The sequence below is a fragment of the Bos indicus genome, chromosome 18 (assembly GCF_029378745.1).
Source record: "Bos indicus isolate NIAB-ARS_2022 breed Sahiwal x Tharparkar chromosome 18, NIAB-ARS_B.indTharparkar_mat_pri_1.0, whole genome shotgun sequence".
NCBI classification, from domain to species: Eukaryota; Metazoa; Chordata; class Mammalia; order Artiodactyla; family Bovidae; genus Bos; species Bos indicus.
The window spans coordinates 61585399-61604670 of record NC_091777.1 but is presented as its reverse complement, the minus strand read 5'-3'; the positions used below and the strand labels follow the sequence as shown (position 1 = coordinate 61604670).

The window sequence follows — 19272 nt, the reverse complement described above, 5'->3', positions numbered from 1 at the left end:
ATTTCACACAAATGGAGACCAAAAGAAAGCAGGAGTAGTGATACTCATCAGATAAAATAGACTTTGAAATAGAGGCCATGAAAGACTCAAAGAAGGACACTACATAATGATCAAAGGGCCAATCCAAGAAGAAGATATAACAATTAAAAATGTACATGCACCCAACATAGGAGCACCACAATATGTAAGGCAACGCTAACAAGTGTGAAAGGGGAAGTTAACAGGAACACAATAATAGTGGGAGACTTTAATACCACACTCACACCTATGGATAGATCAACTAAACAGAAAATTAACAAGAAAACACAAGCTTTAAATAACACAATGGGCCAGTTAGACTTAATTGATATCTATTAGACATTTACCCCAACAATGAATTTTACCCTTTTCTCAAGTGCACACAGTACCTTCTAGAGGATAAACCACATCCTGGGCCATATATCTAGGCTTGGTAAATTCAAAAAAATTGAAATCATTTCAAGCATTTTGTCTGATCACGATGCAGTAAGACTACAGGAAAAAATACAAAAAAAAAAAAAAAAAGACTACTGTTGAAAATACAAACGTATGGAGGCTAAACAACACGAATCACTGAAGAAATCAAAAAGAAATCAAAATATGCATAGAAACGAATGATAATGAAAACACAACAACCCAATACCTATGGGACTCAGTGCTAAGGAGAACGTTCATAACAATACAAGCTTACCTCAAGAAACAAGAGAAAAGCCAAATAAATAACCTAGCTCTACACCTAAAGCAACTAGAAAAGGAAGGAACGAAGAACCCCAGGGTTAGTAGAAGGAAAGAAATCTTAAAAATTAGGGCAGAAAGAAATACAAAAGAAACAAAGGTGATCATAGCCAAAATCAACAAAGCTAAGGCTGGTTCTTTGAGAAGATAAATAAAATAGACAAACCATTAGCCAGACTCATCAAGAAACAAAGGCAGAAGAAGCAAATCAACAAAATTCGAAATGAAAATGCAGAAATCACAGCAGACAATACAGAAATACACAGGATCATAAGAGACTACTATCAGCAACTATATGCCAATAAAATGGACAACTTGGAAGAAATGGGGAAATTCTTAGAAAAGTATAACCTTCCAAAACTGAACCAGGAACAAATAGAAAATCTTAACAGACTCCTCACAAGCACGGAAATCGAAACTGTAATCAGAATCTTCCAGCAAACAAAAGCCCAGGACCAGATGGCTTCACAGCTGAATTCTATCAAAAATTTAAAGAAGAGCTAACACCAATCCTACCCAAACTCTTCCAGAAAATTGCAGAAAGATAAACTTCCAATGTCATTCTATGAGGCCACCATCACCCTAATACCAAAACCTGACAAAGATGCCACACAAAAAAAGAAAACTACAGGCCAATATCACTGATGAACATAGATGCAAAAATCCTTAACGAAATTCAGCAAACAGAATCCAACAACATATTAAAAAGATCATACATCATGACCAAGTGGGCTTTATCCCAAGGATGCAAGGATTCTTTAATATTCACAAATCAATCAATTTGATACACCATGTTAACAAATTAAAAGATAAAAACCATATGACTATCTCAATAGATGTAGAGAAAGCCTTTGATAAATTTCAACATCCATTTATGATAAAAATCCTCCAGAAAGCAGGAGTAGAAGGAACATACCTCAACATAATAAAAGCCATATATTATAAACCCACAGCAAACATTATCCTCAATGGGGAAAAAATTGAAAGCATTTCCCCAAGAGTCAGGAACAAGACAAGTGCCCATTCTCACCACTACTATTCAACATAGTTTTGGAAGTTTTAGCCACAGCAATCAGAGAAGTAAAAGAAATGAATCCAGATTGGAAAAGAAGAAGTAAAACTCTCACTGTTTGCAGATGACATGATCCTTTACATGGAAAACCCTAAAGACTCCACCAGAAAATTACTAGAGCTAATCAATGACTATAGTAAAGTTGCAGGATATAAAATTAACACACAGAAATCCCTTGCATTCCTATACACTAACAATAAGAAAACAGAAAGAGAAATTAAGGAAAAAAATTCCATTCAATATTGCAACAAAAAGAATAAAATACTTAGGAATAAGTCTACCTAAAGAAAGAAAAGACCTATATATAGAAAACTATAAAGCACTGATGACAGAAATCAAAGAGGACACAAATAGATGGAGAAATATACCATGTTCATGGATTGGAAGAATCAATATACTGGAAATGAGTATACTGCCCAAAGCAATCTACACATTCAATGCAATCCCTATCAAGCTACCAATGGTGTTTTTCAGAGACCTAGAACAAATGCTTTCACAATTTGTATGGAAATACAAAAAACCTCGAATAGCCAAAGTAATCTTGAGAAAGAAAAATGTAACTGGAGGAATCAACCTGCCTAACTTCAGACTATACTACACAGCTACAGTCATCAAGACAGTACGGTACTGGCACAAAGACAGAAATATAGATCAATGGAACAAAATGGAAAGCCCAGAAATAAATCCACGCACCTATGGACACCTCATCTTTAACAAAGGAGGCAAGAATATACAATGGAGAAAAGACGATCTCTTTAACAAGTGCTGCTGGGACAACTGGCCAACCAATTGCTAAAGAATGAAACTAGAACACTTTCTAACACCATACACAAAAATAAACTCAAAACGGATTAAAGATCTAAATATAAGACCAGAAACTATAAAACTCCTAGAGGAAAACGTAGGCAAAACACTCTCTGACATAAATCTCAGCAGGATCTTCTATGGCCCACCTCCCAGAGCAATGGAAATAAAAGCAAAGATAAACAAATGGGACCTAATTAAACCTCAAAGCCTTTGCACAATGAATGAAACCGTAAGCAAGGTGAAAAGACAGCCTTCAGAATTGGAGAAAAGAATAGCAAACAAAGCAATTGACAAAGAATTAATCTCAAAAATAAACAAGCAGCTCCTGCAGCTCAATTCCAGAAAAATAAATGGCCCAATCAAAAAATGGACCAAAGAACTAAACAGACATTTCTTCAAAGAAGACATACACATGGCTAACACAAGAAAAGATTCTCAGCATCACTCATTATCAGAGAAATGCAAGCCAAAACCACAATGAGGTACCATCCCACACTGGTCAGAATGGCTGCTATTAAAAAGTCTACAAACAGTAAATGCTGGAGAGGGTGCAAAGAAAAGGGAACCCTCTTATACTGTTGGTGGGAATGCAAACTAGTACAGCCACTGTGGAGAACAGTGTGGAGATTCCTTAAAACACTGGAAATAGAACTGCAATATGACCCAGCAATCCCACTGCTGGGCATACACACTGCAGAAACCAGAATTGAATGAGACACGTGTACCCCAATGTTCATCGCAGCACTGTTTATAATAGCCAGGACATGGAAGCAACCTAGATGTCCATCAGCAGACGAATGGATAAGAAAGCAGTGGTACATATAAATGATGGAGTATTACTCAGCCATTAAAAGAATTCATTTGAATCAGTTCTAATGAGGTGGATGAAACTGGATCCTATTATACAGAGTGAAGTAAGTCAGGAAGAAAAACACCAATACAGTTACTAATGCATATATATGGAATTTAGGAAGATGGTAACGATGATCCTATATGTGAGACAGTAAAAGAGACACAGATTTAAAGGACAGTTGTTTGGACTCTGTGGGAGAAAGTGAGGGTGGGATGATTTGAGAGGATAGCATTCAAACGTGTATATTATCATATGTGAAGCGGATCGCCAGTCCAGGTTTGATGAATGAGACAGGGTGTTCAGGGCTGGTGTACTGGGATGACCCTGGGGGATGGGATGAGGAGGGACGTGGGAGGAGGGTTCTGGATGGGGAACACATTTGGGTCCGAGGCTGATTCATGTCAATGTTTGGCAAAAACCACTACAATACTGTAAAGTAATAAGCTTCTAATTAAAATAATTAAATTAATTTTTTAAAAAAGAAAATCTGTTTTGAAGATAAGGATGAGCAACTGTCTTCTCACAGGTCCACACCCTGGAAGGTAAAGTTCCCTTCCTAGACACCAGGGTCCTGTCGTCTCACTGTCTGTGCACTAGCTTGTCTCTTGAAACCTTGAAGGAGAGAACCCTGTCATGCATGGTGTTTGCTCTTTGGTCAGACAAGGTATAAGACAGTATTGAAAAAGGTGCTTCAAGAAAGCAGTTCCTCAGAGTTATCTGAGCATCTGTCTCTAGAGTATAATCCTCAATTTGGCTCAAACAAAATGCTTCCCTATTCCCATTATAGATTGTTTATTGATTATTTCTTTGGCTGCTTGAATTTTTGATGACCAAGGACCCTGCGGGGTAGGGGCTGTGAAACTGGGGGTCCCACTCAGACCCTGCTCCCTCCCAGTCCTCTTACACTTCTCAACTCCCCACAGTCTGTACACGACCTGAGACACTCCAGTGTGGGTGCACCCCAAGCCCAGCTGGACCCCAACCAGGAGGAGGGGAATTTAACATCTGATATTAATTCAAGCAGCACAGCATTGAATAAACATCGCACTTGTGTCCAGCCTTGCACAAAGAGGTGGAAGAGGGTAAATGAGAAAATATCCTTCAAGGAGTTCTGTTTGCTGAGCACACAGGCAAGGAGGGAAATGGGATGTAAGAGGTAAGGAGCTCCAGTCTTCAGGAAGGAAAACCAGGGAGCGGGAAGTGGAGTGGTGAAGGGCTGACTAGATTCTGAAATCTATCAAGTAACCCCTAAGATAAGACCCTGGACACAGACCGTCAAAACAGGACTTAAATGTAGTAGTTGACTCTTACATTAACTTCTTTTTTTTAATTGAAGTATCAGATCAGATCAGACGCTCAGTCATGTCCGACTCTTTGTGACCCCATGAATCGCAGCACGCCAGGCCTCCCTGTCCATCACCAACTCCCGGAGTTCACTCAGACTCACGTCCATCAAGTCAGCGATGCCATCCAGCCATCTCATCCTCTGTCATCCCCTTCTCCTCCTGCCCCCAATCCCGCCCAGCATCAGAGTCTTTTCCAATGAGTCATTTCTTTGCACCAGGTGGCCAAAGTATTGGAACTTCAGCTTCAGCATCAGTCCTTGCAATGAATATTCAGGACTGATTTCCTTTAGGATGGACTGGTTGGATCTCCTTGCAGTCCAAGGGACTCTCAAGAGGCTTCTCCAACACCACACTTCAAAAGCGTCAATTCTTCGGCGCTCAGCCTTCCTCACAGTCCAACTCTCACATCCATACATGACCATAGGAAAAACCATAGCCTTGACTAGACGAACATTTGTTGGCAAAGTAATGTCCCTGCTTTTCAATACGCTATCTAGGTTGGTCATAACTTTCCTTCCAAGGAGTAAGCGTCTTTTAATTTCATGGCTGCAGTCACCATCTGCAGTGATTTTGGAGCCCAGAAAAATAAACTCTGACACTGTTTCCACTGTTTCCCCATCTATTTCCCATGATACTGTAAATTTTTTTTTTCTTCAAAAATCCAACTACACACAGTGGAATAAAGTCGTTTAAGGTGTTGTTGAGAGTTTAGACACTGTCCAACTGTCACACCAATTAGCCTCTAGGGGGCATAATGCCTCCAAGGAGAAATTGCAATTCTGCTTACCAGTTGTAAAATACTGCAATTCAGTTGCTCACTCGTGTTTGACTCTTTACAACCCCAATGACTCAACATCTCTGAGATATGCCTGTATTGGCTCTTCACTTTGGGTCATATCGTTTATTTATTTATTTATATTTAAATTTATTTATTTTTAATTGAAACATAATTGCTTTACAATATTATGTTGGTTTCCGCCATACAACACCATGAATCAGCCATAGGTACACGTATGTCCCCTCCTTCCTGGGCCTCCTCTCCCACCTCCCACCCCATCCACCCCTCTAGGATGTCACAGAGCACCGGGTCTGAGCTCCCGGTGTTATAGACCAACTTCCCATTAGTGATCTATTTTACACATGGTAATGGATATGTTTCAATGCTCCTCTCTCAATTCTTCTCACCGTTTCCTTCCCCGACTGTGCAGAACAGAACACAAGTCTGTTCTCTATGACTGTGTCTCTACTGCTGCCCTACAGATAGGTTCCTCAGTACCACCATCTTTCTAGATTCCATACACATGTGTTAATATATAAGATTTATTCTCTTTCTGACTTACTTCACTCTGTATTAAAAGCTCTAGGTCCATCCACCTCATTAGAACTGAGTCAAATGCATTCCTTTTTATGGCTGTGGGTCATACCATTTAATCAACATAAAAAGTGCACCATTTTTCCGCCCTGGAGAATTGTCAACATTCTGGTTTTGGTTGACTGTGTTTTCACTCGAAATGTGAATCTGTCCCTTATGTTCACGATGAGCTGTAGTTGATCTAGAGGTTTGATGACTTTCTGATTCAGCTTTTCATCAGGACTGTGTTCCAGGTGGTGTTCTGTGCTGCCTGTTACAGCACTCTGGGTAATACGGGATATCCGGTTGTCCCCCAGCAGTAAGGGAGGAACAGCCATCAGGTGATGTCAGCCTCCTCCATCAGAGTTTCACCTGACAGAATCAGTCATATTAATTGTGTCTTAAATCTGATTTCATTAGAACTTGCAAGGCAGTGACTTTGCCTAATTTTGTTCATCCTCCTCCATCTATTTTTAAATTTATTTAATAACTTTGGTTTGTTCTAATGACAATACTTTGGCCACCTGATGCGAAGAGCTGACTCATTTGAAAACCCTGATGCTAGGAAAGATTGAAGGCAGAGGGGAAGGGGATGACAAAGGATGAGATGGTTGCATGGCATCACCAACTCGATGGACATGAGTTTGAGTAAACTCCAGGAGTTGGTGATGGACAGGAGGGCCTGGCGTGCTGCAGTCCATGGGGTCACAAAGAGTCACACACGACTGAGCAACTGAAATGAACTGAAAAACTTTGCTACTCAGTATCTTGAACTCCAGCTCTCCTTCACTGTATTTCAGTTGCTCGTTCCCACAAACAGTCCTCCACTTCATTATTACCAATATCTTCAATGTCTAAAATCTCAATTTCAAGCTTTCTGTTTGCAGCAACACTTTTTTATTTTGACTTCCCTGTTTCATGTCCCATCTTTTAGTTCCTTTTCCATTCAACTGTAACCATTTATCAACCAACCACTACTTCCCATCCCCTTCACCCACCTCTGGCAATGCAGGAGGTTTTTGTTTGTTTGTTTGTTTGTTTTCAATTAAGAACTTTTCCTCATCGATTCTACTGTGTAACTCTTAGGGTCTGTGATGGAAGAGTAAAGTGCTTATTATACAGTGTGATTCTGTATCTCAGGGAAGCTGGAGGAAAAGATGAAAATGCCTAATTATCTTTCTCACTGTAAAATAACCCACCTTATCTGTTATTGTGCTCTTTTTCTTAAAATCTACTTTGTCTGGTATTTATATTGCTATGCTAGCTTTCTATGTTACTGTTTGCATGATGTATTTGTTCCTTTCCTTCTACTTCCAACTTGTCTCTTTTCTCATGTTTAAATTGCACCTCTTTTTTCTAAAGAAAGATTTGAGTTGCCATATAACAGGAACATGAATTGGTAGTTACAAATCCTCCCACAAAGCAAAGCTGAGCCTCAGATGACTTCTCTGCTTAAATTCTATCAAATATTTAAAGAAAAAATAATATGGACACTTTATAAGCTCTGTCAGAAAAAAAAAAAGCAGTATGAGAATATGTTTAAAGTCATGACATTAAATAAAGCTGATTAGATTTTCAATTTTTTTAAAGTGAAATTCTTTCTTTTAAATTCATTTTTAATCTCTTTTTCTTATTTTTTGGCCACATTGCACAGTTTTTAGAATCTTAGTTCCCTGACTGGGGACTGAACCCTGGCCAAGGCAGTGAAAGTGCGGAGCCCTAACTCCTAGACCTCCATTGAATACCCTAAGTGTAACTCTTTTTCTTTTGTTTTTAATATATATATTTTTTATGTGGACCATTTTTAGAGTCTTTATTGCTTCCATTTTGTGTTCTGGTTTTTTGGCCATGAGGCATGTGGGAACTTAGTTCCACAACCAGGGATCAAATGGGCACCCCCTGCATAGGAAGGCCAGGTCTTAACCACTGGATGACCAGGAAAGCCCCCTAAAGTGCAACTCTTGTCATAATATGGGCTTCCCTGGTAGCTAAGTTGGTAAAGAATCTGCCTGCAAGGCAGGAGACCCTGGTTCGACACCTGGCTCAGGAAGATCCGCTGGAGAAGGGATAGGCTACCCACTCTAGTATCTTGGGCTTCCCTGGTAGCTCAACTGGTAAAGAATCCGCCTGTAGTGTGGGAGACCTAGGTTCCATCCCTGAGTTGGGAAGATCCCCTGGAGAAGGGAAAGGCTGATCACTCCAGTATTCTGGCCTGGAGAGTTCCATGGACTATATAGTCCATGGGGTCACAAAGAGTCGGAAACGACTGAGCGACTTTGACTTTCTTGTCACAATATATGGCTCCTGTGTTTCCTTCCATGTGACAGTTTATGTGTTTTCACTGGAAACAGGCACAAGGAGGCCGTGCTTATGTTCAAGTTAATACTTTATTTCTTCCTCTGGTTTCTGCTTACATTTTTGTACATTTTTCATGAAAATTCACTTTTCTGGATGTGTATTATGCTTTTCAATGTTTTCATCAGCATTTACAGCATTAAAGTCACTTTGTCCACTAGCAATAAATACACGGCTGTAAATGCATTCCACCTTCACGACCATAGAGGCTCACAGTGCCCCTCGAACCAGCAGATTTCCAGTGCATGGAGGGATTCCACACAGCATCTATGTCCTCTAGTTAAGACAATTCACCACTAGGGATGTTTCTGTTAAGTCTGAGAAGTGGAGGCTGCTGGCTGTTGATCATTGTTCTCTCCCAGGCTGTGTTGGATCCCATATCCAAAGTATATGGCAAATCCTAGTAGGGAAATGAGACAGTGAGAAGGGAAAGTAGGTGCTCTCCTCACTTACAGATGCCCAATAAGGCTCCTATCATGGTGTCTGACACAGTTTAGGAGAGAGGTAGTAAGAAGAATAATGGACTCCGTCACTCAAGAGGCCTCTGTAGCCCAGAAAACCACTCACCAATCGCCATCCAGATGCCAAATTGGGCCCAGGTCCGAGTGGTCATCTGAATCATTAAGTAAACATTCATAAAGGTGCTCACCAGGAAGAGGCAGGCAAAGCAGGGACCTGTGAGCAAAGTCAGTTCATTCCTGAACACACCCCAGATGTCTGAAAGGGAGACCCTACCCCTTGTGGGCAGGAAAACTCCAGTTCTACTCAGACTGTGTGCTCAGTGCTTAGTGAGACTGAGTTTGTAAAGCACTGAGGGTGGATCAGGGAAGAGTCCATTGGTTTCAGCAAATCCCCTCATTGCCTGTCCAGCAAAGGATGTTTAGACCTAAAGCACGCAGACTTCCTTCACTCGAGGTGGACACTTTGGGCACATGAGGTCACCTACCCTGAACGGAAGAGTACTGGCATTGTGGGGCTGCCTCCAGATGATGACCGTGACCCCAGTGATGAGCAGCAGCAGCAGCACAGCCACTGTTGTGAGCACGGGGTCTCCAGAGAACACCTGGCTGGACCAACGGTACAGGATCAGGCTCATGATTATCAGCAGAAGAACTGTAAGGGTCAAGGTGGAGAACAGGCTGGACTCAAAAGACGAAGATGTCAGGGCCTTAGGTCACATCCCTCCCCAGGATGCCCACATCAGAAAGAGCCATCATATCTCCAAGATCTCCATCATATCTCCAACTGACAAAATACACACTCCAGTACCATCCTGTCAATTTCAAAATATGACCAAAGAGAAATCACCACTGCTCACCAAGGGAGGCACATCCATAGACAATCTGGCCAGATTTCCGGGTGGGGATGGTGCTGGGAGGGAACCACAGACTCTGTAGAATGTTTGAGGTTCCTGCTTCAGGTTCAGATTCCAAAGGACCTCCTTCAACTTCAGGCTTTGTCTCAGTTTCCTCCTCTGTTTTCTCCTTCTTGCTTCCGTTCTGGGCTGGTTGATACCTGAATTTGAAATACTAAGGCAATATTAGTAACAGCCCCTACTGCTGATCCAACATCAGTCTGCCTAATGCCTCTCTTTCCCCAATCAATGGTACAGAATGTTGAGGAGGCAGCATGAAGGTAGAAGATGATTCCCTCCCCATCAACCCTTACAAGTCAAAGACCGCCCCCCCCCCAGTCAAGGTGTCATGGGGTCTCACCTGAGGACAAGGACAGAAAATGTCACCAGGGAGTGAGTGAGCAGGGACTGAAATGACATGAGGTCCACCAGGTCAGTGAAGTCGAAGAGTAACACCATGACCGCTGGGATGAGGGAGCAAAGACGGTGGGGGAAGAGTTAGAAACCACTGGAAATACGCAAGTTAAGAAGTATGATTTTAAAAGGGTGAGTTTTGTTTATTCACCTGCAAGAGTTCCAGGAACCAAGACAGCCATGATGGGGGTTCCTGTGGGGGCAACGGTGTGGACAATGATGCGGGCATAGGTGGTGCGGATAATGATGGTGTGGGCATCGGTGTGGGCAGGGATCCAGGCAAGTCCCCGGAAAAGGAGCCCATCCTCTGCCATTGCATAGGTCAACTGAGACATGATAAACATGATACTCAGAAGGCTGGAAGAGAAAATGGGAATGTGTGAGAAGGTGCAGAAGCAGGAGAGACCGGGGCTTTTGCTCCCTGGTCTACATGGGGCAAGATGTCTTTCTCTCTCATCTCTCAGTCCCAAGGGCCGGGGATACCCGAGCATCTGACAGTAGGTGAGGAGAAAACCATGACACTGACCTGTATAAAAGAATGGAGAGGGTGCCAACAGCCATGACATATTTGGCAGAGTTCCACCCAACATAGATGAAAGGCTGCAGCAAGGGGCTCTCAAGCTGAATCAGGTAGTAGGGCACCATGAGGGTGAGGGCCGCCGAGACACCAAAAGACACCAAAAAGCAGATGAAGAAGGAGATCACGACAGCCAAGGGCATGGACCACTGAGGATTGCTGGCTTTTCTCCCTTCCGGAGAAGATATTGGGTCAGTAAACACCAAACTCACTTTACTCTTCAACCTTCAAAAGCAACCTAACCTTCTACCCACCCCTGTGTCCAAGGGCAGCCCATTCTGTTCCCAAACCCCAATGGGACACACGATGCCCATGTTACCTGCATTGACAATGCCAGCAAAACCAACAAATGCGTAGAAACATGTAGCTGCTCCCTGGAGAATTCCATCAAAAGCAAAAGGCACAAACCCTCCAGAACCCAGAAGGCCCAAGCTATGGTGAGAGAAGCAAAGAGGAAGAATGTGGGTGAGCTGTGTTCAGCCATCTCTACTGGGCTCCTCCCTTAGTACCACAGGTCCTGGGCTCCAGGAACCCCCACGCTTGGACAGTCACTCCAGGTCTCATTAGTCCCCAGCATATTCCCAACTCTGCACACCACACACACATGCATTAATACAACCAAGGGTGCCCTCCTAACCTGTAGGCATCACCAGATCCAGCTGCAGCCAATGTGTAGTCCTGTTCCGTGAGCTTCCAGTTGTGCAAGTCTCCCTTAATGAAGCCAGAGAGGATGATGAAGCTGAGGACCAAAATGTTCAAGCCTGTGAACACTTTGTAAATCAGGGTTGACTCATAAACTCTCAGAGCCAGGAGTCCTGTGGGAAAAATGGAAAATGAGACAACAAAATAACTAAATCCAGCACTCCCCTAGCAATCCATTGGTTAAGACTCTGAGCTTCCACTACAGGGAGCATAGGTTCAATCCCTGGTCTGGGAGTTCCCCATGCATTGCAGTGAGGCTAGAGAAATCAATAACTAAATCCATAGAGACAGAAAGCAGATGAGTGGTTGCCCAGGGCTGGTGGTTGGTGGTTGGTGGCTGTGGACAGATGGACAGTGACTGCTCAGTGGGTACAGGGTTTCCTTTTGCTGTAATGGAAACGTTTGGTACTGGATGGGGGTGGTGGTTACACAGCACTGGGAATGTACTAAGTGCCGCTGAATTGGACACCTGCTGATGGATATTTTCTTACTGTGACCATCATCTCACAATATCCATGTCTATCAAATCATCTTAAACTTTTACAATGCTGTTTGTCAGCTGTTGTGGTTCAGTTGCTCAGTCATGTCTGATTCTCTGCAACCCCATGGACTACAGCACTCCAGGCTCCCCTGTCCTTCACTATCTCCCACAGATTGCTCAAACTCATGTCCATTGAGTCAACGATGCCGTCCAACCATCTCATCCTCTGTCGTCCCCTTCTCCTCCTGCCCTCAGTCTTTCTCAACATCAGGGTCTTTTCCAATGAGTCCATTCTTCTCATCAGGTGGCCAAAGTATTGGAGCTTATGTTTCAGCATCAGTTCCTCCAATAAATATTCAGAAATGATTTCCTTTAGGATGGACTGATTGGATCTCCTTGCAGCCCAAGAGATTCTCAAGAATCTTCTCCAGCACTACAATCAAAAGCCTCAATTCTTTGGTACTCGGCCTTCTGTATGGTCCAACTCTCACATCTGTACATGACTACTGGAAAAACCATAGCTTTGACTAGATGGACCTTTGTCAGCAGTGATGCCTCTGCTTTTTAATATACTGTCTAGGTTTGTCATAGCTTTCCTTCCAAGGAGCAAGTGCCTTTTAATTTCATGGCTGCTGTCCCCATCTGCAGTGATTTGGGAACCCAAGAAAATAAAGCCTCTCACTGTTTCCACGTTTTCCCCATCTATTTTGCATGAAGTGAATTATATCTTCCCTTGTAGCTCAGTCAATAAAGAATCTGCCTGCAGTGCAGGAGACCCGGCTTCGACCCCTGGGTTGGGAAGATCCCCTGGAAAAGGAAATGGCAACCCACTCCAGTATCCTTGCCTGGAAAATCTCATGGACAGGGGAGCCTGGTGGACTGTACTCCATGGGAAAGTGTCGGGCATGACTGAGTGACTAACACTTACTTAAAGCTGGGAAAAACAATAAAATGGTTAAATTGACATGAATTTCCTCTCAGTTAAAAACAAAAACAAAAACACATAGCTTTGATCTCAGTACAGAGGAAGAAACTTGTTGGTCTAGGTAAATGATTACCAGCTGGGGTGATTTTTTGCTCCAAGAGACATTGGCCCTGCCTGTTGACATCCCAATTGTCACAGTTTTGGGGTTGGGTGTCACTGGTACCTAGTACATAAAGATCATAGATGCTACTCAACATCCAAGAATGATTTTTTGGGGGGGTACCCCTCTTGGCATGTGAGATCTTAGTTCCCTGACCAGGGAATGAGCCCAAAACTTCATCAGTGAAAGCACAGTGTCCTAACCATTTGACCACCAGGGAATTCCCCCAACAACATTAAAAAAAAAAAAAAAAAAAAACAGAAAATGTACAGGACAGCACCCCACACCAAAGAATGATCCAATCTAAATTACCAATTGTCCAAGGGTAGGAAAAAATGCTCTCTGTCTTGCCTTCCTCTCTTTCTTATTCCAAACCCTTTTTCCCAGTCTTAATTCCCCACCCTTCTGCCACCCTAAGCCTTCCCCATGCCAGCTCCCCCTCCATACCCTGTTCTTCCCTTTCTGTCTCTGGTCCCTTCTCACCTGTGAGCAGCAGCACCAGGCCCAAGGCAAGAAAGTCTGGAAATGAGGCCAGGAAGTAGGGCATTTGCAGAGAGAAAGTTCCCTCTAATGCCTCAGAGATGTGGTTCCCAATCAGGCTGTCAAAGATGGAGCTCCAGGCCTGGGCTATACAGGCAATGGCTGCAGCAACAGAAGAAGGAATGTTTACAAGCAGACAGAAACTGAGCCCCTATTATGCACCATGTGAGATATTTGGGGCAGGAGGTGAGCAAAAATACACCTGATCTCAAAGAGTTTCTTCTCATGGGGTGGACAGGGGAGACCCAGGTGGTTCACAAAAGGGCCAACTATTTAATATTCTAGAAGATAGAAGTGATGGAAAACAAAGAAACACAGGTAAATGAGACTAGGAGGGACTAGATCAGAGTTGAATTTTTAAATTGAGGTGTAAGGGAAAATCCAGGAAGGCAACAGCTCAGCAAAGACTTCACTGTGGTCAGAGGATGAGCCTAGGGATGTGCTTCCCTCTCACCCGCTCCCTACAGTTCCCTTTCCTCTGGTTTCTCAGTCCATCACTTAAGGTAAGCAGGACAGACCTGCGTGCAACGAGGTTGTGCAGTTTTCCTGCCACCATTTCCCCTCTCCCAACCCTGCCCCGAAGGTGGATAACAGAGTTCTGATGAATGAGTGAAGCCCCCACTCATCTCTCCTACTTTCTCCATCTTAAGGCCCACTTCTCCCCACTCCCCATCATCTCACCAGTAATTAAATACAGTAAGAGGTTCCAGCCAGTGATGAAGGCGTACAGTTGTCCCATTGTGACATAGCTGATGAAGTACACAGTACCAGGTTTTTCTACTCCAGCTGCCAACTCGACATAACACAGCCCAGACAACAGAGTAGTCAGGCCGGCCACCAGTAAGAAAAGGATGATTGCTGGTCCAGCTACGTATTTGGCCACTCCTCCAATCAGGATGTATATGCCAGCTCCCAACATGTTGTCCAAACCTATCACCACCAGGTCCAGGGTGTTCGGAGGAGGGGTCTCAGAACTCTCAGGTTCCTCCCTGAACTGTGGCTTCCTGCGGACCAGCTTCTGACCAAACTGGCGAAGATACTGACCCAGCATCGTAGACATAGTTGAGGGGGTTACGATCTGCTGAAAAAGCAAGGCATGAAGTCATCAATGATGTCCATCTGCCCTTGACCCTGGAAGCTCAATTCCACAGAGGAATGGAGGGATGGGGAGCAGGTGGTAAAAGGACACACTGGGCAAGTTCTCTCTGTGGGAACTTTGGTTTCTTAAAATAAAGAAGATTTTTAATGTTTCAAGATTACTCGAAGATTTGCTTGAAGAGAAGTGAGGGGTACAAGAATATGTCTTCCCAAATGTGCCATTTTAACTCAAGGATTCTTTATGAGCTAAAGGTAATTAAGACCCAAAAGGCTTGGGAAAAGCTTCCTGTCACTCCCTTGTCTGTGTGTGTTAGTTGCTCAGTCACGTCTTTGCAACCCCAATAGACTTCTCTGTCCATGGGGTTCTCTAGACAAGGATACTGGAGTGGGTTTCCATGTCCTCCTCCACGGGATCGTCCTAACCCAGGGATTGAACCCAGATCTCCTGCATTGCAGGCAGATTCTTTACCATCTGAGCCACCCTTAAGCCACTCGCCAATATACAAATATTGTATGGTTCCATTTCTATGACGTATCGAGAGGAGTCAAAGCCATAGAGACAGAAAGTTGAATGGTGGTTTTCCAGGGGCTGGGGTTAAGGGGGAAATGGGGAGGTATTGTTAAATGGGGCACAGTTTCCATTTTACAAGATACAAAAGAGCTCTTCAGATTGGCTGGACAGCAATGTAAATACACTTAACATTAGTGAACTGCACACTTAAAAATGATGTAGGTGGGAATTCCCCGGCAGTCCAGTGGCTAGGAGTGAGAACTTTCACTGCCATGGACCTGCATTTGATCCCTGGTGGGGGAACTAAGATCCTGTGAAGCATGTGGGTGTTGGGGCTGAATTTTGAAAAGAACGGTTATGATGGTAAATATTATGTCATGTATATTTTACTACCTTTTTGCTGTTGTTATTGCCAAAGATAAGTAAGAGACCAGCTTCAAAGTGTTGCTGGGTGTACAAACCTTAAGGTGATTGAATACAAATCAACATAGCATTAACTTGAGCAAACTCGGGAGATAGTGAAGGACAGGGAAGCCTGGTGTGCTACAGTCCACAGGGTCGTGAAGAGACAGGCATGACTGAGTGACTGAACAACAACCTACCATCATTACCTACAGACACCAACATCTGCTGATATGCAAGTCCTTTACAGTTCCCTCATATCAGCAGATGAGGAACTCATAGATTTAAAAGGCAGACGGTATGCAAGAGACTGAAGTGGGTGGCCCATATATCATAAGCCCTGTATAAAGATAATCTTCACTATTGTTTGAGCATCATTCAAAAAAAAAAAAAAAAAAAAAAGTGAGTGATACAGAGCCTGCCTGCCAATGCAGGAGATGTAAGAGACTCTGGTTCGATCTCTGGGTTGGGAAGAACCCCTGGAGGAGGAAATGGCAACCTACTCCAGTATTCTCGCCTAGAGAATCTCCATGGACAGAGGAGCCTGGCGGGCTACAGTCCATAGGGTCACAAAGAGTCAGACATGACTGAAGTGACTTAGCACACTTGCAAGAACCTCCAGGCACTGATCCAACCTCCCCTCCCGCTGGCCACCCCCCACCACTGATTCTCACACAAAACACAAGAGCTCCCAGCTCCTGTTTTCATCTGTAAAATGGGTCTCTCCACCCTCAGGCTGGAGCTGGACTGACCCCCTCTACTCTGGGGTTGCAGAGGTCTCTTTAGGAGGATGTGAACTCAGCACCCAGTCTCCTACAGAAGAGGGTGATCCAAGACTTACTGGATCCTTGGAGCAGAGCCTGGAGCACTGGGTCAGTCACGGAGGCTGAGGGTAAGCCGTGCGGGGCTGGAGCTGAGACATCTCCAAAAACTGAAGCAGGGAGTCCTGAGCACAGAACACAGTCCTCACCCCTGGGTTGTTGGGGTGGGGGTGGGGTTGGGCGGGCGGGGACCATCTGTTCTGTTGCTATCAGCCCTGACTCCTCTGTGGTTACCCTCGGGGGAGGTTCTGAGAGGGTTTTGGTTTTTTTTTTAAGTAGTTAAAATGATTTTTTGTTAATTAATTAGATTACTGATTGGTTGTGCTTGGTCTTTGTGGCTGCGTGCAGGCTTTGTCTAGTCACAGCTAGTGGGGGCTACTCTGTGGTGGTGCAGGAGCTTCTCACAGCTGCGACTTCTCCTGTTGTGGAGCACAGGCTCTGGGCTGGGCGGGCTGCCCTCGCTGTGCCTTGTGGCCTCAGTAGTCCCGGCTCTAGAGAACGGGCTAAGGAATTGCAGGGCGCAGGTTTAGTTGCTCCACACCATGTTCAATCTTCCTTGATCAGGGATCAAACCTGAGTCCTCTGCAGTGACAAGCAGATTCTCTACCACCAGGGAAGGCCCTGAGATGTTTTCTTTGTTGTAGTAAAGTACACACAACAAAATTTACCATTTAATTCATGTTAAGTGTCCAGTTCAATCATGTTTTGTGTGTGTGTGCTGAGTCACTTGAGTCACATCCGACTCTTTGCAGCTCCACCAGGCTGCTCTCCGTGGGAGTCTCCAGGCAAGAATACTGGAGTGGGTTGCCATTTCCTCCTCCTGGGGAATCTTCCCAATCCAGAGACTGAATCCAGGTCTCCTACATCTCCTGCATGGGCCCCTGGGTTCTTTACCACTAGTGCCACTCGGAAAGCCCCTCAGTCATGTTAGGTATATTCATATTTTGTGCAACCAAATTCCGGAACGTTTTTCATCTGTCAACGCTGAATCTCTATTTCTATTAAACAACAATTCCTTCTTTTTCCTTTTCCGGTTCCTGGCAATCACCATCTACTTTCTGTCTCTGTGAATCTGATGATTCTAGAGCCTTCAGTTAAATGGAATCACACAATACTTCTCAAGTGTAGTCACACTTATTTTACTGAGTATGATATCATGTGTCAGAATTCCCTTCCTTTCTAGTATGGTCAGTGGGCACTTGGGTTGCTTTCATGTTTTAATTATTGTGAAAAATGCTGCTATGACCATGGGTGTACTCTCAGCTCTTTTGGGTATATCCTCACAGGTAGAATTGCTAGATCATAAAGTCCTAAGATTTTTATCTGCTTGTGATGGAGAAAATGTTGACATATTGAATATTTTCAATGGGAAAGTCATTTGGCCTATACATGGTTCATCTTGAACTGTATGTGAACTAAAACAGCCTGTCTAACCCTCACAGCTCATCTGCTTTAACCATTGAGTTAAAGAGCATCTGGTTTGAAGATAAGAATGAGCATCTCCCTTCTCATGGCATCCATGTTAACACTCCCTCCAAGATAAGGTTCCCTTCCCGGACCAGGGCCCTGCTGTCTCACTGTCTACAGACTAAGTCTGTTTCTTTTTGAAACTTGAAAGAATACACCCTGTCGTGTGTGGTGTATGTTCTCTGTTGGATGAGGCATAAGACTGTGCTGGAAACCATGCTTCAGTGGGACAGTTCTGAGAATTCCCTGGCAGTATTCTGTGTGTTCACTGCAGTGGGCATGGGTTTGATCCCTGGTTTGAACTAAGGACCCTGCACATTCCCCTCCTCCCACACGCCATGCAGCAGGCCCAAAAAAGAAAAGAAAACCAGAGCAGTTCTTCAGAGTTATTTAAGAGGCTGCCTCCCAGGCTATAGTGCTCAGCTTGGCTCAAGTAAAACTCTTTTATTCCTGTTAGATTGTATATTGATTCTTTCCATGGACACTTGAACTCATTTGATCATAAAGGACCATGAGACATGTGAGCTGTAAGACTTGGGACCCGACTTACAACCCTGCTCCCTCCCAGTCCTCTTGCTGGATACCCACTGTCTACACATGACATAAGACACTCCAGTGCGGGGGAACACACAAGCCCAGCTGGACCCCAACCAGGAGAAGGGGAGCTTAAAGACTCTGATGTTAATTCAAGCAAAGCAAACATGGAACCAGCATCGCACCTGCACCCAGCCTTGCACAAAAGGATGGAAGAGGGTAAAGGGGGTGTGACTTGGACTGCTTCTTCAGGGAGCTCTGTTTGTTGGGAGAGCTGAGCACAGAGATGGAGAAGGAAAACGATGCAAGAGATCAGGAGCCCTGCTCCTCCTGGAAGGAAAACCCGAGAGTGAGAGGGGAATGTTGCAGCTTTAGAAGATGCCTGAAGTGGTGACTATATTCTGACCCAAGTCAAGTGACCCACATGCTAGAACACTGGGCACAAACCAGCAAAAGGAGACATAGATGCAGTACTTGATGGACTCTCACATTTGCTTCTTTTTTTAACATTGAAGTATAGTTGATTTACAATATTTTAAGTTTAAAAAAAAATGAAAAACAGGTACACAAGATGAAAGAGGCTTAACCTATTTCAGAAAGTTTTAGTTTGTTGAGTGAGAATGCACTTGAATCCCCAAAGTTGGTTAAAAAAAAAAAAAAAAAGTCTAATGTTCGTCGTTCAGTCGGGTCTGACTCTGTGAGTCCATGGAGTGTGGCCCGCCAGGGTCCTCTGTCCATGGGATTCTCCA

General features: G+C 43.9%; 3 protein-coding genes across 3 annotated transcripts in view; all 3 read right to left on the bottom strand.

The window, feature by feature from the left end:
• LOC139177195 (cationic amino acid transporter 3-like) overlaps positions 1-16561 on the bottom strand; it is a 45956-nt gene extending 29395 nt beyond the window's left edge. Inside the window, exon 1 of the mRNA XM_070771670.1 lies at positions 16543-16561. The gene's annotated coding sequence lies outside the window, so the exon portion shown is untranslated. The remainder of the gene's footprint in view (positions 1-16542) is intronic.
• On the bottom strand, positions 8849-11025 carry LOC109572935 (cationic amino acid transporter 3-like). The gene is made up of 7 exons (XM_070770248.1): positions 10832-11025; positions 10457-10662; positions 10253-10355; positions 9856-10052; positions 9484-9650; positions 9105-9150; positions 8849-8937 (listed from the first exon to the last, which is right to left on the bottom strand). Exons 1-7 carry the CDS (start codon positions 11023-11025, stop codon positions 8849-8851), a joined length of 1002 nt encoding a protein of 333 aa, XP_070626349.1.
• LOC139177197 (cationic amino acid transporter 3-like) lies at positions 11108-14890 on the bottom strand. The gene is made up of 4 exons (XM_070771674.1): positions 14372-14890; positions 13634-13792; positions 11520-11697; positions 11108-11314 (listed from the first exon to the last, which is right to left on the bottom strand). The coding sequence occupies exons 1-4, from the start codon at positions 14748-14750 to the stop codon at positions 11110-11112; spliced, it is 921 nt and encodes a 306-aa protein (XP_070627775.1). The 5' UTR covers positions 14751-14890; the 3' UTR covers positions 11108-11109.
• Positions 16562-19272: the final 2711 nt, after the last annotated feature.